Below are 26,654 nucleotides of genomic sequence, written 5' to 3' on the forward strand. Positions count from 1 at the left end.
TACCCCTTCTTCAGACGTCTGAAACGTCACGCTAAAATAAATTTTGGGAGCATAAGAAATCCTGGTCGTCAGCGGACTTTTTCTCACTATCAAAATTAATCCTCTGCCATTTAAAAAAGTGAACATTATGTGAGCGTAATTACATTTTACAAATCTGCTGATGGTACAACAGTGACAACTCATCACACAGTGAGAACAGTTTTCTCACACGTTCATGACAGCAGTCAAAATCTGCAGACTGCATTTTGTCCTGAGGGGCTCATATGTCACATGTCAGAGGCAGCGCGTCCATTTTCTAGCCCATCTACTCTTCTCTCCAGACGGGTCCCAGTCGATCTAGTTCCTCCCGTCCTTTTCTGTCTGGCCTCATTACTTCCAATTTAACGTCACTGATGATCTGATTATTTATTCAACATCTTGCTAAAACATAATTCAAAGGTCATTCTCTCATTTGCAATCAGAATGCCCCCCCCCAAAAAAAGGCAGTGTATGCTGGTTGGCAGCAGGGGAACTTGTTTTCTCTAAGAGTGGGACGACATCAAGGGCAGAGGCCACAGGACAGCCACTGGTTTTATGGAGGGCAGTTGAGTGCTGCCCCCTGGTGCTGGTCAAGTAGAGGTGCAGCCTTGGAACAGTGTGGTACTGATGCGGGTGTACTAGGTTAGCCTAGCAATCACCAGACCTGTGTATTCTCCAAAAGCTCCAGGTCTGGTCAACAGCACCATTTGGGGAGGGTTTTTATCCAAGCGTTGTTTCAGATAACAACAGCCTCTCGCATCAAGCAGTTAAACATCAATTGTAATGTAGACTCTACCACATACTGATGAATGGTAACTAATGAACAGGTAACGAATTTGAAGGAATTTATTGGCGGCAAGGACGGAAAAGTGGTAGATAAAGCTGTCGAAAAATAATCCCAACACGCAGCTCTCCAGACGTGTGCGTGGAGCTTGCGTAGGTGCTGCCCAGCACTAAGCAGGTCTGGTGAGAGCCAGGTTAGGTGTGGGTGTAGTTGAGGGTGTGGGTCAGTTGAAGGTGAAGATAGTGCACATCCCAGGAAAAGGTGCAGGACAAAGGCCGACTCTAGTTTTCTGAGTGAAGAGTCTGCACACTTAAAATCCTTTTTGTTGTTTTTTATTATTACTATTTCATGGCTGGATTAATAAAACAATTAATAATAAAACAAAAAAAGGGATTTTAAGTGTGCAGACTCCTCACTCAAAAAACTACAGAGGGGGTGGGTCAGCTCTAGTCCGAGCTGGCCTCCCTGCGGGTGCGAGGCTGAGGCTCCCCCTCTGGAGTCAGGACTTCCACGCTGAAGCTCACCTTCTTGGACGAGAGCACGCTGTAGGTGTTGTCAAAGCGCAGGACATCTAGGAGGAAAAATAGGATAATAAAATGCTGTGTTAACGTGAAATCTTTTCATGTGTCATTCAAACAGAGTTATGTTTTTTTTTGCAGAGTTAAGATGCAAAGCCCTGTGAAATCAATGACGAAAATCTGTGGAACATCATTTTAAGTAGTATTTTCAATTATCACCCGGTGAGCAGACGGAACGTCTTCTGATTGGCTGAGCAGGTGTCCTTTATTCCCCAAGAGCAGGACACCTATGGTGTCATGTGGGCGTCTAAGTAGCTTCTTTTCTAACTTTCTGGCAAAGTGCCATTACTAATTCTATCGCATCTGGTTGTCTAGTCAAGACCCCGTTACTAATTCTATCGCATCTGGTTGTCAAGTCAAAAACCCAGTCGTCAATTCTACCGCATTTGGTTGTCAAGTCACCTCAACGTTCTGGGCGCGTCCTTACATGCCTCCGATAGAGGCGCGTCTCACTAGATTAGGAAGTGGTGCCCATAGCAACGTACCAAGCTCAGCGGATAATCTACTTTCTCTCGAAGCCTTAGATCAACATATTAATAAATTAATACTGAAATGCTGGTAACCGGGTGATAAGCCAAATAGTGGCCTTCGAGGTGTCCCGATATCAAGGGCTGTTAATACGCTCTGCCTCGTCCATTATTTCCCTTGATATCGGGACACCTCGTCGGCCGCTATTCCATACGTAATTTCAATCGAAAAGCCACTTTATGTTATTATGATGCACATCAAGTCAAGCCCAAAAAACCCCGAAATGGACTGATTTTTAGATTTATAGAAATACGGCCCGTCACTAATCACAAGGGGGTTTTACATCTGAACCCGTCGTATACTCCAAATACACATACTGTAGTCAACAAAAAAGGGGTTCCACGCGCTTCTGTTTTTACATCTGGTGCGTCAACGGGAGGGAGGCAGGTAATGTTGAATGAAGAGAAGACACCGGAGCAGCTCAGATGGGATGCTTTTTCTTTTTAATTCAAGTGCACAACATGTTAGGGACAAACATGTTGTGCACTTGAATTAAAAAGAAAAAGCATCCCATCTGAGCTGCTCCGGTGTCTTCTCTTCATACACATACTGTAGTGTTTATTCATTTTTTTGTGTACATTTAAAGTCTTATGTAGTGACAATGTGTTCTATAACAAGAAGTGATAGTGTGACCACAGGTGGGGTTGTGTCTACTTACACACTCCAGGCTCTGCACAGGTGAGCGATCCATCCTCTGGCACAAAGTGGGCGTTGTAGCGTTCGCTGGGTACCACCTCCGCCATGTCCGAGACCTTCTGCTGGTCGCCAGCGCTGCTGCCGTTCCTCTTCAGAAACACACCGAAGCCAATGTCTGCACTCTCACTGGCAAACTGCCACCTTTTTCAGACGCACACACACACAGGCAACCAAGCAGGGGATCAAACACACGCACACGCACACGCGCACACACACACACATACACACGCACACACACACACACAAGCAGGGGAATAAATAGAGTGAATAAAATAATATACACAAGAGGGTCTTTAACACCCCAACAACGTAATACTTTCCTGCCATCCTGGCAGGTTATTATAGTATGTTTTCAATAAGTTATTACGTTGGTGTTACAGGGTCAGACTAATTGGCAAATACAGTAATACATTTGCTCTCCCTTCTCAGCTCATTAATCTGCGCACAAGCCAAAACGAACATTCATTTCATTTGTAATTTTTGTTTAAGTTTATGATCGCTCAACACACAAATTAACAAGCATACCACCTAATGCTCATTCACAGAAACCCCAGTGCACATTGAGAAAAAGGTCTGCACTTGAGAAATTGCTGATTGATGATCATTGAATATAAATAATATAATGTGCAATATGAACAACACATAGTTACAGTCTGAAATGGTACACTGAGTTTTGAGAACCATAACTTTAGGCCAATCCGACGCTGCTCACCTTAGCATGTTGTTTGGGCTGAGGACCTCACACTCCAGCTGATAGGATGATCCTCGACTGATGGTCACCGTCTGATCGTACTGCACCTTGATGGAGTCCTGGACGTAATAGGACCTCGGCACCACACCGCCATATTTAATCTGTCACGAAATGGAGATACTATGTTACACGTAGCTGATGCTTTTATCACACACAACGTTTTTTTTAGTTATTTAGTTACAGAGCATTAATTATGAGCAATGTGGGTTTCTGTGATTTGTAGTACTGAGGGAAAACACACACATCCATCTAAATGTATTAGGCGCGGGACAAAGTAAACTAAGACAACAAAAATAAAAAGGCTGTGACACCAAGGGTGTCATGGGCTGTTTGTTGATTTGCCCAAGGGCACTTCAGCCATGGATAAGGGGAGGGGACCCATATTATTCCAAAGGTAGGGGATTCTCTTCTTTCCTGTGGTACAGGACTCAAATCTCGCCTGGCCCTTGCCCAGTGTAGTTCCGTGCTTTGTGAGCTCCACTACTAGGGTCTGGGAGAGCATACGCTGGCTCTGCCTTCAGAAAGCGTGGCTTTATCCATCATTCTGCCCGTCTTCGCCACCAACAAATTCCTTCAAAAACGTTTCCGGTTAATCTCTAAAGTGTCAAAATAGTCTATAATCTGTCCTGTGACTCCTCAATGCGAGCTGCCATTGATATTGTTGAATCAACAAATGCTCCGCCTATTTTCTGACTGGAGACATGGAATCCTGCTGCATTGTCCCAGATCTCCATGTGTGTTGGAGCTCCACCAGGGGGCTCCAGAGCTGAACACACACACAGAGGTCTGGTGAGAATCAGGCTAACTCAAACCTGCAACCGAATGTGATCTCAAGACTAACCCTCTAGCCATTAGGCCAAGGCTGCTGCCCAAGGCAGTGCGTTTTAGACGAAAGGCAAGTGAGCAGCCCTCTCTGAGGGTGTCTGTGTGCTGTCTGCTGCCTCTCACCTTAGTCCTGCAATAGGGATCTCCATCGGGGTCCGTCAGTGTGCCTCCATAGGCCACAGGGAGCTGGTCCTCATCGATGTGCTTCCTCAAAACATCCTTCCAGTTCCCTACAAAACAACATGAATTCAACCAAACTAGTTTTAGTGTCAACTCAAAGGACGGGTGGCTCTGGCTGTGGGATGCTGAAATGGTCATTGAAAAGATTTAACAACCATAGTACTATACTACTACATTACCACGTTGCCGTTCTGGTAACAGGTAATTTATACTTGGGTCCATCCCTTAACAGATTCACTTCATTGCTCTGCTCTGCTGTCAAAATGTCTGCTCAGCAGTGAAGAAAGTTGTAACTGAAGGGAAAAAATGACAAGTGCCTTACCTCCAAGCACAAGAATCTTACGGCGGGTCTCCTCACACAGAAAATGCTTCACGAGGTTGAAAGCGATTGGGAAGATTTTGGGAGCTGTGGAGAGGCAGAGTTTGCATCAGAGGTTACAATAACCATAACATCAGCAAACATGAGCACACACAATTTTGTACAGTGCACAAGACACAGAGTTCTAAGTATTGTGTTGAAAGAGACTGACGTAAGTGTCCAATGTCAACATCAGGATGTACACGATTAAGATGGCATCTGTGTTTCGCTCTCTCTCTCTTGCGCACAAACACACACAAACACAGAAGAGAAGAGGGTTCCCTGGTGTGCTTTTCACATTCTGCATATGGCCTTCTGCAATCTACATGGGCCCTAAATGATGCCCTATTACACATAATTGCCTCATTCTCATAACCCAATGTTGTTACTATGCTGCCCACCTGCTGCACTTTTTCCTGCTTTAGTATGCTCTGGGCTATTGACAGCTCTAAAGCTCTGTTTCCTAACCCTTCTTGGCCTGGGACCCCATTTTGACACCCCAAATTTCTGGTGACTCCATACACATTTAATAAATAATAATAATAATAATAATAATAATAATAATAATAATAATAATAATAATAATAATAAACAACAGCAATGCAACTCAGTTTCTCTGCTTTTAGGTTTCTGCTTAGACAGAATATTGAATATGAATTTAAAAGGGACATTAACTGTTCTTATTACATGGCTCACTTTCATATAGAATGAACCATTGGGGCTCATTCTCACGTCTGTTTCTGAAGAACAGACCATTGTCAATGGCAATGAACTGAATGTCTGTTACCTAACGATGTCAGCTGTTTTAGACACTTGGAAAACTGATGAACTGCAAAATATTTGCAATCTAATCTGATGTAAAATTTGCAATCTAAGGTTAGCCATGTAATAACCGAGAGATCAGAAAGTTGAAGACCCCTGTGCTTCACGTTGGAGTCCTGCATCTCTCTGTTACGTGCTATTCCTCGAAAGGAAATAGCCAAACGTTGCTCCGAGTTGCACTAAATAGGACAAGGTGTGACTACAAACCTGTGCACTGTTTACATGTCTATGAAGTTTCACTACTTGTGCTGTGGTTTAGTTGAGCTCGTAGAGCAGAGTACTTTTATTAATCAATAAAATGTATTAATTAATAGACTATTCAACCTATAGATACTTGTAAAAATGTATGATTATAATAGTATTTTAAATCAGAATACTAATGTGTTGTCATGGTGCATTAACTAGCAATATGTATCACTGATACATATTGCTAGTTAATGTACCATAACAACAAATGTATCAGTATCAGTATTCTTTTTTTCACCACTAGACGTTTCAGATGACCCTATTTGTTTTCCATGTGAAGTCCTGACCCGAAGGTTGAAAGACGCGGCTCAAGGCTAAAAAAAGCAACAGGCTATTTTAAGGCCTTGTTTTTGTTGACATAAACCAATGCATGCTTACCCTTGATGAGAAACACTCTTATAAGGCTCTCTGGGTAGTTCTCCTCAAACATGGAGAGAATCTGAAACAAATGCAACATAAAAAGTGTTATCACTTAAATAGCATTGGTAATTATAATCACAATGTCTCGCTGCATGAAGTGTTTGTTACACTGCATTCATGACAATATAAATGGATAAATGGACTGCCTTTATATAGCGCCTTTCCACTCCTTCGAGCACTCAAAGTGCTTTAAATGGTATGGCTCACATTCACCCATTCTCACTCCCATTCACACACGGGTGGCAGTGGCTGACACATACATGTAGGGTACCACCCTGTCACCAGGAGCAATTTGGGGTTAATTATCTTGCTTAAGGACACATCGATGGGGTCAGGCAGAGTTTAGCTCAAACCTGAAACCATAAGTCTGGTTGCAAACAGGCTCACCACCACCGCCCTCAACGATACAGGAGCTACATTCATACTACATTGCCTTAACCTCAGAGGAAACTGAGTGCTTGATGCACAGATCAGGGGCAGTTCTAGGGGAGGGCTGACTGGGCAATTGCCCAGGGTGGCACCCGAGAAGGGACAATAAATGTCACCACAAAACCCTGCCCACGGTGATATCGCAAAGATCGCCAATTAGCACTAGCAACGTGTCATGTATCAGCATGTTCTATTCGTGGCTTTCACCAGCAGTTATGAGTGTTTTTTCACCACTTTTGGGATGTTTTTCTCTGAGGGGGTTGCCCGGGGTGCCTCTCATTCTAGGATCAACACTGGCAAAGATTACATATTGGGTAATTCATTTGACTGTTACACTACCAAGTACATCAGGTACTTCTTGTGGACATTACAGCCTGCCACTTTTTATTTTCTGGATTTCGTGTCTTTGTTGTAACAGGATAATGAACAGTTGGACAGGAAATTACAAGAAGAGAGAGAGGGGGGGGGGGGGGGGGGGGGGGGGGGGGGGGGGGGGGGGGGGGGGGGGGGGGGGGGGGGGGAGGGGGGGGGGGGGGGGGGGGGGGGGGGGGGGGGCTTGGCGATTCAAGTTCAGTTCAAAAGTCAAACTCTATGGTATGGGACTTCACATGCTCTGCGCGCAGTGCACCATAGAACCAGCGATTCTAAGAGTTTATATCCAGTCTCTCTAATAGCACCCTCAACATCTACCATTTTAAAGAAAAAAGCATCTTTGAGGACTCACATCTCCGTAGGCCTCCACAGCAGGTTTCCACATGTGCTTCATGCCCAGCCCCTCACAGTCGTAGATCAGGGTGATGGCCTCCACGTGCCTCCCAATCTGGTGGAGAAAGAGCATTCAATTTCAATTCAATTCAAATCAATTCAGTTTATTGGGACCATGTACAATTAAAACATAAATGTTTCCATTTCATGCATTGCACCAGAGTTAGCCTTAGGCTAATTTGCATCTGTTGTCCCTGACAGGGCACTAAACATTAAAATAAAATAGGTACAATTCATTAGTTCACTCTGAAATTTGGATTAAGCAAGTATGCATATATCTTCGTTCTCGCTGGAGAACGGACTTCTCGTGATTGTGCCGCTCTCCCATGAGAGTGGCTGTCCACGCTGTGGAATGATCATGAAAGTGATTCACAGGGTCTGCAGGAACCACTGCACTCAAGAAGCTGAGAGATTATGTGGCGTACTGGGCAAGATCGCTGTCCGTGGTGCTGAAGTACTGCCACGGCCGAAAAATGTCTATGCAGCAAACATTCTCAAGCTCGGGAGTACGGGGCACCACTGAGTATCCACACCAGCAGATATGTGTGGACTCTGAGCGGACATCCCCCGGAGGATGATGGTTGGAGAGAAATGGAGTGAGGTGATCTGAGAGGAAGCTAGGACAAGATGCTTGACGAATCGATAGAACAGCGGCGTAAGGGGGGCGAAAGGGGAGGTGGGGGGTGCGAGCGAGAAAGAAAATTTCTGACTGGAGACAGGTGAGTGGAGAATAAAATGCTGGATAGTTAATTATAATTTCTGTGCGCTGAAATTCCACCAAATGACGGCAGAGCGGAGAATGAGATGCAGCTGGTTAAATAGGCGTGCCTATCTTTTCGCGCTGAATTCAGGCGAATGACAGTTGAGTGGAGAACAGAATGCAGGTGGTAAATTAGGCATGCCAAATTTCATTACGCTTCTCTCAAATTTTTGTTTTTAACAAAACGTGCATTAAAATAAAATAATAAAGTAAAGCCATCAAAAACATATGAATACATAAAAAACAATAAACAAATCACTCATATGGTAAGTCCCCTGCACCCCACCCCCACCAGCACGCACCCAACAAACGCAACAACATCAGGAGTGCAGAAGTCCCAACCAGAGTTACTTCTTCAGGCAGCCTAGCAAACTAGACAAAGCCATCTGGGTTGCTCTGGCACTGCACCATTGGAGATTACTGAAAAGAAGATCTATCTTTCGGGGGTGCAGTGGCACAGTGCGCTAAGACACCGTACCATCTACGGGCGACCCGGGTTCGAGTTCGGCCTGCGTCATTTCCCGACCCTACCCATCTCTCTCTCCCAATTACTTCCTATCACCATCTTCACTGTGTCTATGATAATGAAGGCAAAAAAACATTTACGAAAAAAAAAGAGAGAAAATCTGTCCTTCAACCATTATTCAATAGTACAGTGGAGAAGATGATCCGGAGAAAGATGGGGTTGAAGGACAATATAGCTCGGATATAGGTACGGCGTATTAACACAACAGCACCCCCACAAACATTATTTCCAACAGAGTCCAGTCAAGCCCTGTGAAAGACAACACCAACCTTTTCAGACTGCTGCTCGCACACTTTGCGCAGCATCTCCGTGTCCCGCACCTTGAGCCTTATATAGTCCTGCTTTGTGGCAGACATCAGCAGACCTTTGGGGTCCAGAGGCCCGATGACGTCATACCAGATGGGGTTTCCCTCCTTGTCAAAGCCACACAATCCCCCTGAGACATACTTCTCAATCACCTGCAGAGACCACAACACACACAGTTAAAAAAACAGCACTTGGAGAATACTCTAGGACAGAGTCTTTTTATTTGGCCCGCGAGATAATTTCAAATGTGTATTACACTTGGCTCACATACACCATTAATATACATCGTCTAGTATATAAGACTTGAACATAAAATTTGGTGTGCCACAGAAATAAGAGTGGGCCCAGGTCAGTGAAATGGCTCACACTCATGTGCAACAAAGTATGTGCAGGCACACTTGATCTATGATGATGGGAATCTGTTGAAATGTAAATATGAGTTTCAGGTGTGTAGTCTGTTTTTAAAAAATAAAAATTGACTTTAACCCACGACTTCGTTCCAGATTGCATTCACATTACAAGGGCACTTCAGCCATGGATGAGGGTCCACAGGAGAGCACCTCCTGGATTTGAATTTACAACTACCGAAACCTTGTTGTGTATGTGCTCTGTATTTTATTTTTATCAAGTCACTTTGGATAAAAAGCATCTGCTTAATAAGATGCAATGTAATTTAACCTCACATTACTACAGAGACCGTGTCCATTAGTTAGTTACATTAGTCGGTATATTAAGTGAGTCAAATGCAATTATATATATTGTAATGACACGGTCACTCACACTTACTTTGTGCCACCAGTTGATATTCTCTTCTGCCATTATTGTCACTCACCTCGGGTGGTTTAAAGTCTTCAATGATTGTGTCCGCTTTCATGTACTTGCGAAACTCCACATGCTAACAGATAAATGGTAGTTTCATGATACATTTTCCAGCACAATGTTAAGTTACAGACGTAAAACAGTATGGTGGTGGTAATTTTAGACATTTGGTGGTGTTTCTAAAATTGTAAATCACTTGTGGGATAGTTGTGGTGGTTGGTGCATGTTTCAGCTGTTTATAAAACTCAAAAGGTATTAAAATGTAAATAGATTGAAATTTAGTTACCTTTCTGAGCATACTCTCAGATTTGTCAACGTTAAATGTCCTGGCTGTGAATTAAAGACAAATAGAACAAAATAAAATTGCAGCACTATTTAGTAAAATGCCGATGTGACTGCACAAAAAAGATCAAACACGTCATTTTTTTCCCCCTTTGGTTGAGTATTAACAAAATAAATAGGTCAGAGATGCAAGATCAATATTTTGTGAAGCAGTTGTATGCAGGCAAAGCATAGGTGAAAGACCCGAGGATGTCAATATTTGTAGATACAAAATACATAGTATCTGCACTTTGAGCAGCTACACAAAAGGCAGTGGCCTTCATGTTTCCACTATGCCCTATTTGCTTAACATACGAAATATACAAAGTTAGGGAATAGGTTTTCAAAGTAAGATGACATGAAACAAGTCAACAATGGCGAAAAAGTATTCTTTATAGTTATTTTATGTACCAGCACACAAGCCCTGCGATGCATGTGAAGGCGATAATGTGCATGGTGTGCACGAGGAAATAATCTGTCCTTTATTAATCTGTAAACTAAGATGTCTGAGATGTTTAGAAGATTATGGAGATGGCTGACTACATGGCAACAGGATGTAAGCCTTCCCAACACTGCACTTAAGTCAAACATGCAGCGCAGGTGTCTGTGTGAATCATGTGTCAGTAGCTATTCCAACCAAAGACTTCACAAGTCTCACAATGCAGTTTGAAGTTTCACAATGCAGTTTGTTTACTTCATTCATTTGATGGTTTTCACTGGTGAATGGATATTTGATACCCTGCTTAAGTTGACTGTATGATAACATCAAAGCAGGACAGCTGAGCTAAGCCAAAAACATTCTCAAACAAACACCCTCCTGGTTGGGGCAACAAACACTTGCCCCCATGCAGGCCTCTCCTCCTGGGGAAACTTGTTGCAGATTTGGGGAAAGCCACACCCAGTTTCACTGTGGTCGAAAATGAGACCACTTTTCCTATGGTAGGCTAGGTTCAGTGGTAAAACGTGCTTGATCCACCACAAAAAAAACGTAAATAGAGTGTGTGGCAATATAATGTAGAATAGAGTAGAATAGTCGAATAATTTAGTATCTTATCGTGAAAGCCAATTTAACTGTAACACTCCGTGCATTGCATACCCACGTTGTATACAAATTCCCGTCAATCACTTTTCTCACCTCTGAGCCATCGTAGAAGGTAGTGGTCGCTCTGGGAAGGCAGTAGAGGCAGGATGTCCTGAACTCTTTCTCTAAACTTTGGCATCGAGAAAGAGAAGATAAAGTTTAGGCCTACTAGGCTACTACTCTGACGTCTGTAATCTCATACCGTATGGATGCAAGCACCATACAGAAGCTCGGGCACGTGTCGTGCACCTGTTTTCCCTTATAAATAAAGCAGCAAACTATCTCTGAACATACAATTACTGACGATTAAATCCAACTTACCTCTTCCAAAGCAGCAGCCTGCTTTGGGCTGAGGTCGCCAACCCGTCCACTCATAATTCTGTACAAGTGTGGCTAGTTGACAGTCGAACACACAGGTGCGCTCCTCTGACCCTGCGCTTGGAGTGTCCGTGGGGATTTAGGCAATGCAACTCAGGGGCGGGTACCGATGTCGTGGTGCCTCCGACCAATGGATGCGCAGTGTCCGTGCAACTGATGCAAATAGAAGACTGTTATTTAATTTGTTTGTGTGACTATGCAGAATGATGAGTTCATCTCCAGGCTCGAAATCAAATCATATAGCCGGGGAGCCAAAGTCCCAAAATTGTGTTGGACCTGACATGGCTTGCCATACTTTTTATTTGTGATTTTTTGGATAGTTCTATCCCTTAGGAAAAATAATTGGAGGGTCTGCTCGGGCGGAAATATCGCGAAAAAAAGTTGTGCCTATTTTAATGTATGTACCCTTCATTTTTTGAGAGAAATTTCTGAAAAATGAAAAATGACCTGAAATCCTTGGTGGCTTGGGTAAGCTGTCAATAAAGGCTTTCCAGGTGCACAGGACATACATGCTGACAACATTCAATTGAAAAAATATTCTTAAACCACATTTCAATAGGATTTTGACTCAATTTTGTGCTTAAGAATTAGGCGTTTTTTTCTTTTTTGCTATATTTTCATCTTTACCTCATTGGCAATCAAGTTTTTCTTCATGTTTTGACATTAAACAATATGCCATTCTTTTTATTACGAAGTATAGTGATACCACAACAAAAACTATGAAAATACAACCAAAATCAATGGATCTGCGATGACTGTAGTGTATGTACCCTTCATTTTTAGAGAGAATTTTCTGAAAAATGAAAAATGACCTGAAATCCTTAGTGGCTTGGGTAAGCTGTCAATAAAGGCTTTCCAGGTGCAAAGGACCCATCTACTGATGCTATTCCAATAAAGAAAATTTATGTTTGTACATGATTTTGACTCAATTTTATGACCTAAAATGTGTCTTTTTTCACTTTTTTTGCTATATTTTCATCATTTCTTCATTGGCCATCAAGTTTTTCTTCATGTTTTGACATCAAACAATATGCCATTCTTTTTATTAAGCAGTATAGTGATACCACAGCAAAAACCATGAAAATACAACCAAACTCAATGGATCTGTGGGGACTCCAACTCTAGTTGGTGATCAACAGGCCCAGAAAGTCAATAGAATGTCAGCCAACAATCAAAATGCTGAAATGCATGCTGAATACTGGGCAATATGACACACACACACACACACACACACACACACACACAAACACACACACACACACACACACACACCACCCTAATCTGGGGATCCTACAATGATCTCGTGGTGTAACGGCAATTACTTTCGTATTGGACTCCAAAAACAAAAACAATCACAGAAGTCACAGACCCATCTGGTGACTCTACAGTGATGGAGAGAGTCAGCAGCTTTAAATCCCTGGATGACGTGTCCTGGAGTATTCACATGGCCTCAGTGGTCAGCAAGGCCCAACAATGTCTCTTCTACAGAAGAAACTGATGGGCTACCAAATCCTGAAGCCACTGTTGGTCAACTTCCACATCTGTGACAAGTAGGCACTCCAGCATGTGATGACAACAGCTCAGCAGAAAATCCCTGGGATGCCTCTACCAGAGATTAGTACTATCAACCACACGCACTGTCAGGATGTGGACACCAAAAGCAGAAGAAGCGCTGAAATACTGCTTTGAGTCCACTGATTGGTCTGTTCTGCAGCTGCTGAAACATCTGCATGGGGGAGTTCCCAGTAGTTTGGTACAAATGTATGTATGTGCACGTTAAATGGGCAAACATCCTCTCTACACGTTTTAATGTCATCAACCGGGGTTATGTCGGGGGGGAAAATTTTATCTCCAGCCTTATTCAATGCTTATATGGATGAAATGAGGTATGACAGTGAATGACATGATAGTTGGTGATAGTTGGTGTTGACTAATCACTTGCTATATGCAGCCAAGCTTACCATTCTATGTCCAAGTAAGAGTTAGTTCCAACAGCTCCTTCATATCTGTTCTGATTATGAGGTAGAGTTTGACATTAATAACAATGTTAGGAAGAGTGTGATACTGTGATTAAAGTTCCCTCCTGTCTATCTATCTAAGAGCTGGGAGGAGCAAATGCCACAAAATATCTGTTGTGCATCCTGATGGCTGAAACTGATAGCGCAATTAGTTGATCCAGGTCATAGCTCTGTTAGGGACATGTCTGTGAGCTGGGAACACTGGTATAAGTGCCTTCATTAGCTTCCCTGTTTATATGTACTGTATGTAGGCTACTGTATGAAAGTATGCTGTTGTGAAGTATTGGTGTACTGTGTATTTCATGTATCCCTTTTGGTCCTCAAGCCTGTAATATTATTTAAAACATGTGCAAAAGAGGTAGCTGAGCCACTGCAACACATCTTCAACAAGAGTCTACAAACGGGTAAGGCACCTGTAGATAGTGCCTACAGTAGAAGACCTCTTCTCTCATACCAGTCCCCAAAAAGCAACACAACAATGATTACAGACCAGCTGCTCTCACATAATGAGAACATTTGAGTGGGTACTGCTGCTCAACAGAAAGAAAACCCAGGTTTGCCATGCTCTGGATTCCATACAGTTTATTTATCAGGATAATGTGGGAGTTGTGGACGTTATCCTGTAACTGCTACATAGGGAAAATTCTCACTTGGACAAAGGAGACAGTGAGAATAATGTTCTTTGATTTCTCTAGTAGTGCCTCAAACATCCATACACTTTTGCTGAGAGACTAACTTCTGCAGATGGTGGATACAGCTCTGGTGACCTGGATAAATGACCCCAGTACATCAGACTAAATGACCTTACATCACAAACTGTGGTCAGCAGCACTGGAGTGCCACAAGGAATGGTGTTCTCCTTGGTGTTGTTCACCCTATACCACCTACTTTTGCTACAGCACTACCACATGCTTTTGCTATACCTACCACATGCAAGTTTCCATAATGACACTGCAATTGTGAGGTGTATCAAGGGTGGGGATGGGGAGTACAGGCGACAGGTGGATAACTTGGTGCCGCACTAGCTGCAGTGGAATTCCATAAAAACTAAGGAGACGGTGCTTGACATAAGGAGAACCACCCCTCCACTCTATCAGAAAGGGTTCTACACAGTGTGGTCTAAAACGTCAGCATCGGAAAGGTCTCACACACTGTTGTGTTGTATGACCACCCTTTTCTTAAATTATGATACACATTTGGTGTTGTATTGTCTTAATAAATGTATACAATGTCTGGACTTACTTTCACCAAGTTTTCACCAATGCAAGATCTTGTATTGATGATGGTAGAGTCTGGACACTATGTACCTTCTCCAGCATATCCCAAAGATTCTCAGTGAGGTTGAGGTCTAGACTCTGTGGTGGCCAATCCATGTGTAACAATGATCGCTCATGCTTCCTGAACCATGATTTTATAATTTGAGCCTGATTAATCTTGAAATATGCCTGTATTTTTTTTTAATCCATTGATATAATTGCATATTGATTCAGCTTTCCAAATACAAAGTATTTCAGTGACTGTTGATGGAAATTATTTAACCCCTCAAACAGACTAGCATATTTTATATGACCTTATATGGTAATTTCTTTAAAGAAGTTTTAAGAAGTTAGAAACAAGTTGTTGCACCTATTGGTTCAGGGAACACAATTGGTATTAGCCTCCTCAGAGTTTAGATCTCTCATTCAGATCCTTGAGGTTGGTTGGAGAAGGCTTTACATAGTGTTCAAATTCTACCATCATACAATACCTTGGTAAAAACTTAAAGCAACACTAGATGGAAAAAGTCCAGATATTGCAGATTGAGTGTGACCTTATAATATGCACCATATGCATTTTTTGCCTGCCTGAATTTGATACATATTATTATGGTTACCCCACCCTCTGGAAGATGAGGTCCCACAACTTTCAAGCTATAAGTGAGCTTATTCCTGGTAATGGGCATTTAATCGCTAGAACCTCATCTCCATGACATACTGCTGTATGTATATGTGCTGTGTGTATATGTTGTGTATTACAGTACAGTAGCCTATGTGGTTGTGTGAAATGCCTTATGGCTAAATGTGTGTTATATGTTAAATATGTTGTGCAATAATATGTATCATGTTTTGCATATCTATTTATTTATGCTGCTAGAGACCTTAATTTCCTTCAGGATTGATAGTTATGTACTCTACTCAACAGTACACATAGTGTATCTTTCAGCATTTTGAGAGTCTAGGCTTTCCTCTGGGTTTCTGTGCCTGCACATGCCAGAAGGTGTTGAATGGTAGTTGTGTAATTTTGCGGTCTCCTTTTTCTGTGAATATAGCTCACTGTCACATCCACAAAGTATGTACAGAATGTACGGGTGATGTACTGTACGTAGTACATGTACGTTGTGGGGGGTGTCACCTGGGATGCAAATCATTGTAGAATCCCCAGATTACTTGTGTGCGTGTGTGTGTGTGTGTGTGTGTGTGTGTGTGTGTGTGTGTGTGTGTGGGAGGATGTATGTCATTGCTAAGTATACAGTGTGCTTTTCAGCATTTTGATTGTAGCCGGAAATCTTTTTGAGTTTCCGGGCCTATTGATCACCAACTAGAGGTGAAGTCGCGATAGATCTATTGATTTTGGTTGCATTTTGTATGTTTTTGTTGTGGAATCAGTATACTGCTTAATAAAAAGAATGCCATATTGTTTGATGTCAAAACATGAAGAAAAACTTGATAGCCAATGAAGAAATTATGAAAATATAGCAAAAAAAGTGAAAAAAACCGCCTAATTTTAGGTCATAAAATTGAGCCAAAATCATGTACAAATGTGGTTTAACAATATTTTCTTTATTGGATATCATCAGTAGATGTGTCCTTTGCACCTGGAAAGCCTTTATTGACAGCTTACCCAAGCCACCAAGGATTTCAGGTCATTTTTCATTTTTCAGAAATTTCTCTCTAAAAATGAAGGGTACATACACTACAGTCATCACAGATCCAATGATTTTGGTTGTATTTTCATCATTTTTGTTGTGATATCACTATACGTCTTACTAAATATAATGGTATATTGTTTGATGTCAAAACATGAAGAAAAACTTGATTGCCAATGAGGTAAAGATGAAAATATAGCAAAAAAGTGAAAAAACGCCTAATTTTGAAGCATAAAATTGAGTCAAAATCCTATTGAAATGTGATTTAAAAATATTTTTTCAATTGAATGTTGTCAGCATGTATGTCCTGTGCACCTGGAAAGCCTTTATTGACAGCTTACCCAAGCCACCAAGGATTTCAGGTCATTTTTCATTTTTCAGAAATTTCTCTCGAAAAATGAAGGGTACATACATTAAAATAGACACAACTTTTTTTCGCGATATTTCCGCCCGAGCAGACCCTCCAATTATTTGTCCTAAGGGATAGAACTAACAAAAAAATCACGAATAAAAAGTATGGCAGGCCATGTCAGGTTCCTCCCATTTTAAAGCACTTTTGAGAGTTTGGCTCCCCGGCTAATAATTGATGAAGTATTTGAAATGATCACGGATTTGGACACATAGCAGCGACTTGACATTGGCAAATAACCTGTTGTCTGTCCGTGGCTAACCAGAGAAATTGGAATAGAGGGCTGAACCCATGGTCATGGTTCAAACGAAAGATGTTGCCTGAAGTTAAGTTTGATGAGGCTAATTAATTCGTGGTCTAAAGGGAATGCGGAGAATATTGTTAGATGTCATGTTTCCAAAGATTTTCTTAGTTCCAGTAGGACTCTGGTTTAACGTCAAGGCCATCGAAAAAGAAAAATAATATGTAGGCATACGTTGAAATATTAAAGGTCCCATGGCATGAAATCTTCACTTAATAAGGTTTTTAGACCTTAAAATGAGTTCCTGTGGCCTCCTTAAGTCACCCCAGGGGTTAACATTTTCATAAGGTGTTTACTGAGCTGTCCTGCATTCGGTCAAGATTTGAAAAAAGGCGCGTCCAGGTGGCGCGCTGATTGGGCCTTCCCTTCTCTACGTAGCAGAGGGAAAAATGATCAACGCCCTGTTTCTGGGATCCACCAATAGAGCTAGACACTGTTTCCATTGCCCGCCCATCACATCAGCAGAGAAGAGCAAGTTCAACAGACAAGAAAAATGGCGGCGCCTAAGCAACTGAAACATGGAGGATGTGATAATATGGGGAAAAGCCTGTTTTCACTGCATATGGGAGAGCCCCTGAAGACACAGTGGGCTTGGTTTTATTTACCCAAATAATTTGCCCAACGAAACTACCGAAGGCGTTGTTTGTGGGAAGCATTTTCGGGACGAGTGTTTTCCACAATTTGGGACGGTACAGGGCCAGGTTCGCACAGCATGACATGGATCCATACCAGTGTCTCCCTGCGGGATCCGCAAGCTCCGAACAAGTAAGGTGAATGGATTTATAAATAGTGTTAATGACCAGATTACTTCATTTTTTGCTATGCTATGGGTGCCACCCATTAGCGTTTGCAATAGCTATCTTGGCTATGTGCAGCTAGCACGAACAATTTCCTGGATGGTACTCTGCGCTACAAACACACCAAAAGCAAGCATACGCTCTGATCAACTGAGTTTAGTCCTGACTGTGAAGTATAACGTCCCGGTGTAAAATTTAAACACATGACCAGACTTAATTTTGCTATGCTACGCGGGTGTCACCCATTATAAAGGCTATCTTGGCTATGTGCAGCTAGCACGAACAATTTCCTGAACCATGGTACTGGTACTCTGCCCTACAAACACACCAAAAGCAAGCATTACGCTCTGATCAACTGAGTTTAGTCTGGAAAATGACTGTGAAGTATAACATTAACACCCGGTGTAATCTCTGCTCTGACCTCGAAACCATAAATTAATGTAGCTTTCGTTCACTTTTCAAGAGGGACATGCACATTTTTGAACCATTTTGGCTACCGCTGGGAAATTACTCCATTGCTATCAGGATGTTTCCATCAGTTGTCATTGAGTGTAAGAAGACACCGTGAATTGTTGTCGTTTTGCTATCGTGGAATCGCAATGCCTAAAGTACTGTATTTTTTAACCAGATTATTATTTTCATGATGCATGTGTAACTACTGTATCGCAAGGGTTTTTGCACACTGTTGTGTGGGTTACGCGATGGGGTGTCATGGCTATGTGCCTTTGAGTGTTTATAGTAGCAACGTAACTTGCTGGCTACCCTTGACACCCTCCTTGCTTGCTTGTAGCACAGTTTTGAGCAGTCAGTCTTGGCTCGTCACGTCGTCAGTTTATCAAATGCTCGGATTTCGAACCACGAGATGTGTTCTCTGCGTCTCGTTGAGTTTACCCATAGAACTAATACAATGTATTCTATGGAGTTTACCAATACCCTTAGCCAGGCTCAAACTCGACTGCCGTGTGTCCGATTTTGACGTCAGGGTGCACACGCAACTGTGAATATCCCTGCTCGCAACCACCGACACATGACACAATGCCTAATGGCAGTTGTTGTGAATGTATAAGCTTACAATCACTAACACCCAGTGCTGTTACATCAGTGTTAGTGAGTGCATGCAGACACTCGCTGATAGCAATAGGGCCTATGTGTTGTAGTTGTCAGTACTACATTCATTTACCCACTACCCTCTTATAACGTGTGAAATAACCTAATAGTTATCATAATGTTATACCATGGATTCCTCCTATTTCCTTTGTGTGTCCACTTGAAATTGTGAACAAAGCTGGTTACTGGGGCAGTAATGCAAACATGTGTGCTTTCGTTTAGAAGACTCACTCTTTTGTCCCTCACAATGTCTTCTAACTATGCAGAACATGATGTGGCATAATGGGTGGGTGGGTGCATATTAGTGCATTGGGTATTTCTGAATCTCATTGAGTGTTGTTTGTCCTTCACAGGCCACCACAATAAGTGTACACGTTCAGACATATGGTTCAATGATGCTGCCTGCCAGACAGACTGCATTGCCACCTGGACTACACCACACCAGTTATCCTTGAAGACATTGCTGCCCCAGCCATGGAGTAAATGTATGTAGCCTACTGTATTTCCAACGTAGCTACTGTTGTGTAGCTTCAAAACGGTTCATTCATTTTTTTCCCTTGGTTGTGTGATGATTAGTCATTCCACTATGTAAGTTACAGGTCAACACATTTAACAGGTAATAAAACTGTATCAGGGTATGGTGCAGTCATTGATTGGAGTAATATGACAACACTATGCAGGTCTACTGAGCCACATCAGAAATTACACTGAAATACCCGGGGAAGATGACGGCATCTTATAGGCCTACAACATTTTGGTTTACTGACCAGTGAAAAATGCAGATTAGAGAGACTGCGCAAGTTTTTTTCCTCAAGCCATCCGCTTTTTAAATTATTAAAAAAAAAACATGTGACTAATAACATTTTGAAGTGTTTCCATGCCATTTCTGCCTGTTCTGACTCACTTGTCTTTGAGTTTGAGAGCCTTATTGTGGATCATTGTTGATCATTGGATCATTGTGGATCATCAAGTTGTGTGCTTTAAATGGCAAGAAACACCTACCATCATATGTTCTTTCCACTAACTCCTGTCCTTCCTTGTGTTGCTTGTGGCCTTGAGATGACATTGCAAGATACATAATGTTGAATGGGGGAAAGTCCCACAAAAGTTGTTGTGCCTAGGCTGACTGCATATAACAGGGAAACTGAATTATTTTCTCCACGGATGGTGGGAATCAGGCCACAAGCACAAGTAGTGGACATGAGTTTGGATAATGGCGTGGATCCCTTCACTAGGCCCCCTGAAAACTTCTGTTGTGAATGATATTTCTATATTTGCTTTACCATAAAATGTATAATCTGTTCACAAATTGTCTGTTGTACTTACAGATGGCTCTCCTCTACAATGAAAATTCAAACGAACAACCGGCCCTATGACTACCTGCAGGAGGTGTACCTTTCTTCAAAATTGCCAAGACCAAGAAGGGATAGTGCATCAACCATCAAAAGATTAAGCCAACCTTTTGGTAAGTTTTCAAAAGAATGCATTCAATTCAACTCAATTTGACATAACATTTTTATTGGCGTTACTTCAATAGCACATTAAGTCTACAAAATAGGAGAATTAGAATTCTAAACAATATGTGTGCTTTTTCTGTATGTTTTGTGTGAAAAGGTCATGTTCATGGAAGTCATTCTGGACAAGGTCTTTGGGAACCCTGCAAAGCAGACTGAGGCAATGTTGGCGTTGGTGCAGTTCACAGACGAGCCAGCCAGATAAAGAGGTCACAGCAAGCCTTGTGTTGAGGTTCATGCGTACTGCAGTCTGAATCCCCGGTGTAGTGTCCTTCGTCATCAAGGAACTCAGCATGGATATGCACGACAACACGGGAATCACTGTTGGACTTGAAGCAGCTGGAAAAAAAGAAAAGACAGTTGCAGAGATTGTTATTGCCGTCATTCTTTCACTACAATATTTGTCTTCAATAAATATGTTCCTATGGAATACTCTTGATGCTGTTGTAAATAAATGTTCACACTGCCTTTACATTGTCTGCATAATTGAATTAACAGCCCATGTGGGGGTGGGTGATCCTGCTATACAAGTTGTTACTCACTATTAAATCAAGTGTGCATCTCCTATTATAATGATCTGATAAAGATTAGAGATGGTAAAAGTTTCATCTTATTCACAGGTAGGCCCTACCTCTTTCTGAGGGCATTGACCAGTGTATCAGTTTCCACACTAGCAACCACGCTTATTTTTTTTATTATTTTTTTTTAAAAGGCAGTTCTATGATCGTGTTAGGTTTCTCGGGTAAACATGAGATAAGGCAGACACACATTTCACAATGGAAACACTTTGGTGGCAACTCCTGGGTAAATGTGATGTCAACAGGTAAGCTGGATCATTTCACAAATGTATACAAGCGAGAATACATGGAAAAGGGAAGGCTGACTATTCCGGTGCAGACATCAATGCACATATTTCCCCCAAACAGACTGGTCAACAGTGTACAGGTACTGTGGTGTGATCAAATGCGGGAAGCACAATGATAGACCTCCTTGGGGAAGCATCTCCGATACAAAACGATGTTTGAAGGGGGTAAAAACAAGTCTTGGGTTCTGAAAATTACCCGCCTCGTTCATTAATAACACATTTATTTTACACTTGTAGCATCGTACCATAAATGAAGGACGTAGCATTAATGTACAGAACTAGTTCAACATGCTTTCCACACTGAGAAAGTTGCTGGGTTTCGAGACAGTGGAGTCGCGATGCCAGCAACGTACACACATAGCTAATGAGGTTGTGTAGAGTAGACTAATTATATGTAGGGCCTACTGTAAGTAAAAGAAGAATATTGTTTTTGATGTTCACTTGCAAGGTATTCTTCGCATGGTGAATACACTCGTTGCTGCTATTAACCACCCAGTCACTGGCTACAACAGGGCTTTCAGACCTACCAAAAAATGCAAATTCCAGCCATAATATCTCAAACTCACCCTTCGGAGACGTCCTGCGCTGAAGTCCATGAGCAGGTAGCTCTCTACATGTTTCATCTTCGGGTCAAATGCGTCAATTCCCCCTGCTGCTTGACGTGCCGTTGTGAAGCGCTATAGCGCTATAGCTACCAGTTAGTAGCTAACAAACAAACACAGCGTCGCCACCACCCACATGAGCTTGGTCCCGCCCCCACTCCCCCTTGGGACACACCTCTCCCCTCCCTCCCACGCCTCCCTCCAAACTGACGCACTGGAGAAAGCGCTCAAATGAGTCCTTCTTCTAAGAGGCCAAAATGGCGTGTTTCAGCTTTATACTGAGAAAGCCTGCGGATATAACATCCTGACACCCCCGCAAGCCAATACAAAGCACCACAGGACCATGCCATGGGACCTTTAAATAAACACTTATATTCAGCTCGCAATGTAGCCTGTTAACAAATTCCTACCATAATGTGCAAGATGCACGTTTTCATAGTCTGAATTTATACATGACCTATGTTTGTTCATCCAGTCAGATAAAGCGCTTACACATGCAAGTCAGATAATTTAAAAAAAAAACATAGATTTTAAATGCTAATAGCGCACAAAATGAAATTCACGTCAAACGTGGAATGACAAATTAACATGTGTAAAAATGTTTCCTCAAAGATTGAGGGGGGGACTCCTAACCAACTCATGTATCGTGTTACATGTTTAGCAACCCGCCAAAATTTAGGACAGTTATTTAGCTATGCTAGCATTTTTTTAATCCTTGGAAACTAGTCAAAGGATTTACTTTTGAAAAATTATTTTCGCCCAATCAAACACAGCCCACAATGATTGTCAGGCGTGTTATGAATCAAGAACCAATCAGCAGCAAGTTGGTTAGATGCGCGAGCTGCTGCCATATATAAACGTGGTACTGGAAAAAACCGTTAGTCATTTTTGGCAGTCAACTACTAGTCGTTGCGAAGCCAAGAGAGGAGAGAACTTCAGTTAATTTCATACATTATTTTTGTTTTATTACCTCGAATAATCAACGAAAATGGTATGTATGTTGGAAACTGTATTTACTTTACACGGGGATGTTTTTGTTGTTAATCATAACATTAGCTGAGGAATGGCGGGCAGGTCCACTTAGCTAAGTATGCTAGTTGAGAGATGCTAATTGCCGCCACAATTGAGCAACACTCATTTTCGACAACAATCTAGTATGACAGAATGTACGTACCAGTATTTCAAGCTTACTAATGTATATCTGAGCAAATGTCTCGTGTTGGATCACTTTAACCACCATTTTACTTTCAGCGTGAGTGTATCTCCATCCACGTCGGTCAAGCTGGTGTCCAGATTGGGAATGCTTGCTGGGAGCTCTACTGCTTGGAGCATGGAATCCAGCCGGACGGCCAGATGCCCAGCGACAAGACCATCGGAGGTGGAGACGATTCATTCAACACCTTTTTCAGCGAGACCGGAGCTGGGAAGCACGTGCCAAGAGCCGTTTTTGTGGATCTGGAGCCAACTGTCGTAGGTAAGACCCATAAAATGGTGAGGCTTAATATGAACAGGTAGGCAACCTGTTGAAAGTGCGCAAATCAGTTAATGGAGATATCTCAGTTAGCACAGAATGCTTATGATAAAGGTGTCTTGCAGATGAGGTACGCACTGGCACCTACCGTCAGCTGTTCCACCCTGAGCAGCTCATCACCGGGAAGGAGGATGCTGCCAACAACTACGCCCGCGGCCACTACACCATTGGCAAAGAAATCGTCGACCTGGTTCTGGACCGCGTCCGCAAACTGGTGAGTAGTTTGTGTATGAGAAAATGGTAATGTTTCCACAGTAACATTTAGCAGTCAGCTAGGTTAATCTACTAGGCCTACTCGTACAAAAAAGGTACTCAGCTGCTAACCAACTGTACTGAAGGTTCAGGCTGGGTAGTTTGTACTATGAGCCATGTTAATGGAAACCTTTCCAATCGTTTATAACACCTAAAATATTCTGCTGTCTCTCTCTCTCTCTCTCTCTCTCTCTCTCTCCACGCCACAGTCGGATCAGTGCACAGGTCTTCAGGGATTCCTGATCTTCCACAGCTTCGGCGGTGGAACCGGGTCTGGCTTTGCCTCTCTGCTGATGGAGAGGTTGTCTGTGGATTATGGCAAGAAGTCCAAACTCGAGTTTGCCATTTACCCTGCACCTCAGGTGAGATGAATTTGTCAGACTGTTACAGAATATGGTGGTCTCACAGGGCTTTTTCTAGGTTTTTTTGGCATGAGTGAGCATCATGGCAGGTTGGGGGGGGGGTCCCCCTACGTGAATGAGAAGTTTACTAGGGCCACGTATGAGGGTGCACCCACGGAGGTATGAGGGTGGAGCGCCCCTATTTCCCCGTTCAGAAAAAGCCCTGGTCTCACAATGAAAATGTGATATTCTCTATGGAATGAATATGAAATAATTCTTCATATTGCTTTATGTAATGAATATGTAATAAACATATTTTATTTTTGTATCATTTCTTGTACTTGAGACATTAGTTGTATTTGTATGAAATCACTCAAAATCTTGCCACTTGTTTCAGGTGTCCACTGCTGTGGTGGAGCCCTACAACTCCATCCTGACCACCCACACCACCCTGGAGCACTCCGACTGCGCCTTCATGGTGGACAATGAAGCCATCTACGACATCTGCAGGCGTAACCTGGACATCGAGCGCCCCACCTACACCAACCTCAACAGGCTGATTGGCCAGATCGTCTCATCCATCACCGCCTCTCTGCGCTTCGACGGTGCCCTGAACGTGGATCTGACCGAGTTCCAGACCAACCTGGTGCCCTACCCCCGTATCCACTTCCCCCTGGTCACCTACGCCCCAGTCATCTCTGCCGAGAAGGCCTACCATGAGCAGCTGTCTGTGGCCGAGATCACTAACGCTTGCTTTGAGCCAGCCAACCAGATGGTGAAGTGCGACCCCCGTCACGGCAAGTACATGGCCTGCTGCATGCTGTACCGTGGAGATGTGGTGCCCAAGGACGTCAACGCCGCCATCGCCACCATCAAGACCAAGAGGACCATCCAGTTCGTGGACTGGTGCCCAACTGGCTTCAAGGTAATCTTTCACCATATCCACCACATTTAGTATGCATGCATTTCTTGTCAGAACTGACTAATCTGACACATGTTTTATAAATTGAATTTGAATATGAGAGTTGATTTGTTTTTCATTGATTTTCCCCTCTAGGTCGGTATCAACTACCAGCCCCCCACTGTCGTGCCTGGAGGTGACCTGGCCAAGGTGCAGAGGGCCGTGTGCATGTTGAGCAACACCACCGCCATTGCTGAGGCCTGGGCTCGTCTGGACCACAAGTTTGACCTGATGTACGCCAAGCGTGCCTTTGTTCACTGGTACGTAGGAGAGGGTATGGAGGAGGGCGAGTTCTCTGAGGCCCGTGAGGATCTGGCTGCCCTGGAGAAGGATTATGAGGAGGTCGGCGTCGACTCTGTGGAGGGAGAAGCCGAGGAGGGAGAGGAGTACTAGATAAAAAACACTTTGAGTCTTGCCAATAAAATGTCCCATTTACTTTTCATCCCTTGTTGCTTTTGATTACTTAAGCACTTAAATAAAAGCCTAAAAATCTGTTAAAGTATAATGTGTTGTAGATTTGTGTTTTTCATGCTACCACTTCATCTTAGATTAGAATGTAGTGTGTTAAAATCAATATTGACATTTTCAAGCTCAACCAGTTGAGTTTTCAAAGAAAGAGAATTATTTGGGTAACAACAGTAAGGAGAACTAATGTAATACATACACATTTAAAGATAAGGACATTACAACATGTTTTTTATTATGATTAGCATTAAAAATAGGAGGTAACTTGCACAGTCCACCATCAGTCTTCATTATAATAGTCTTTACATAAGGAGTGCACAGCAACTATGTTACAGAGTAAAACAAGCTTCAGAATACCATTTCACTTCACAACCTCTACAGGGCTTTGGGTTGCTGATGTCCCATGAAATAAAGCGTTTCTAGTATAACTGAAATGCACCAGCACTATCTTTCAACACATACAAAATGGGTACATTATGTTAGGGTTTTGTTGAAATCATTCATCACTAACTGAACTACAAGGCACATCATTCTGCGACTTAAAGGATTTATCCGGAGTTGGAACAAATTTGCCTGTTTTTTGCATGTTTGGGATGAAATACAGTCACTCTAGAGCAAAATCAAGGCAAAAGGATGCGTTTTGAGAAAGTTTGATAATATCACGTTAGCCTCGTTAGCCATATCAGCTATGCAATATGAAAGATGCGGGCATCGTTTTTCGGCGGTTACACACATTTCAAAAACACAACATTTTAAAGTCTTGCACAGCTCAAAACAACGTCACACTTACCTCGTAATATGTTGAGGGTATCCACACATAAACCGAAGTGTCCAAAGTCCTTCATGTATTCTTGAAAGGTCTGCAGAATGTGTTTTATGAAGCTACTACCTTGAGAATATCTAAATTACGGTCAAGACAACTATTTGACACTAAAGCCCACCAAGTAGATTGCCGAGTGCGTCGCACCATCAGCTATGATTATTTCCATAGCGGG

The 26,654-nt window shown here is 42.5% G+C and overlaps 2 protein-coding genes across 4 annotated transcripts; one reads left to right on the top strand and one right to left on the bottom strand.

The window, feature by feature from the left end:
- Positions 1 to 849: 849 nt before the first annotated feature.
- sec14l7 (SEC14-like lipid binding 7) lies at positions 850 to 22,792 on the bottom strand. Of its 3 annotated transcripts, XM_063209986.1 has the most exons (14): positions 22,520 to 22,792; positions 17,164 to 17,280; positions 11,535 to 11,744; positions 11,268 to 11,343; positions 10,098 to 10,141; positions 9,825 to 9,887; positions 8,956 to 9,144; positions 7,360 to 7,455; positions 6,165 to 6,225; positions 4,683 to 4,766; positions 4,304 to 4,410; positions 3,317 to 3,456; positions 2,567 to 2,745; positions 850 to 1,373 (listed from the first exon to the last, which is right to left on the bottom strand). In XM_063209986.1, the coding sequence occupies exons 3-14, from the start codon at positions 11,586 to 11,588 to the stop codon at positions 1,249 to 1,251; spliced, it is 1,218 nt and encodes a 405-aa protein (XP_063066056.1). In that variant the 5' UTR covers positions 11,589 to 11,744; positions 17,164 to 17,280; positions 22,520 to 22,792; the 3' UTR covers positions 850 to 1,248. The 3 variants fall into 3 exon arrangements, with proteins under 3 accessions (XP_063066056.1, XP_063066055.1, XP_063066057.1); XM_063209985.1 differs by lacking the exon at positions 17,164 to 17,280; XM_063209987.1 differs by lacking the exon at positions 22,520 to 22,792 and having other exon boundaries at positions 17,164 to 17,366.
- A 186-nt stretch (positions 22,793 to 22,978) lies between these two features.
- On the top strand, positions 22,979 to 25,636 carry tuba7l (tubulin, alpha 7 like). Its single transcript, XM_063209983.1, has 6 exons — positions 22,979 to 23,100; positions 23,361 to 23,583; positions 23,706 to 23,854; positions 24,102 to 24,254; positions 24,631 to 25,158; positions 25,291 to 25,636. The coding sequence occupies exons 1-6, from the start codon at positions 23,098 to 23,100 to the stop codon at positions 25,585 to 25,587; spliced, it is 1,353 nt and encodes a 450-aa protein (XP_063066053.1). The 5' UTR covers positions 22,979 to 23,097; the 3' UTR covers positions 25,588 to 25,636.
- The last annotated feature ends 1,018 nt before the right edge of the window (positions 25,637 to 26,654 follow it).

This window comes from Engraulis encrasicolus, chromosome 11 (assembly GCF_034702125.1).
Source record: "Engraulis encrasicolus isolate BLACKSEA-1 chromosome 11, IST_EnEncr_1.0, whole genome shotgun sequence".
NCBI lineage: Eukaryota > Metazoa > Chordata > Actinopteri > Clupeiformes > Engraulidae > Engraulis > Engraulis encrasicolus.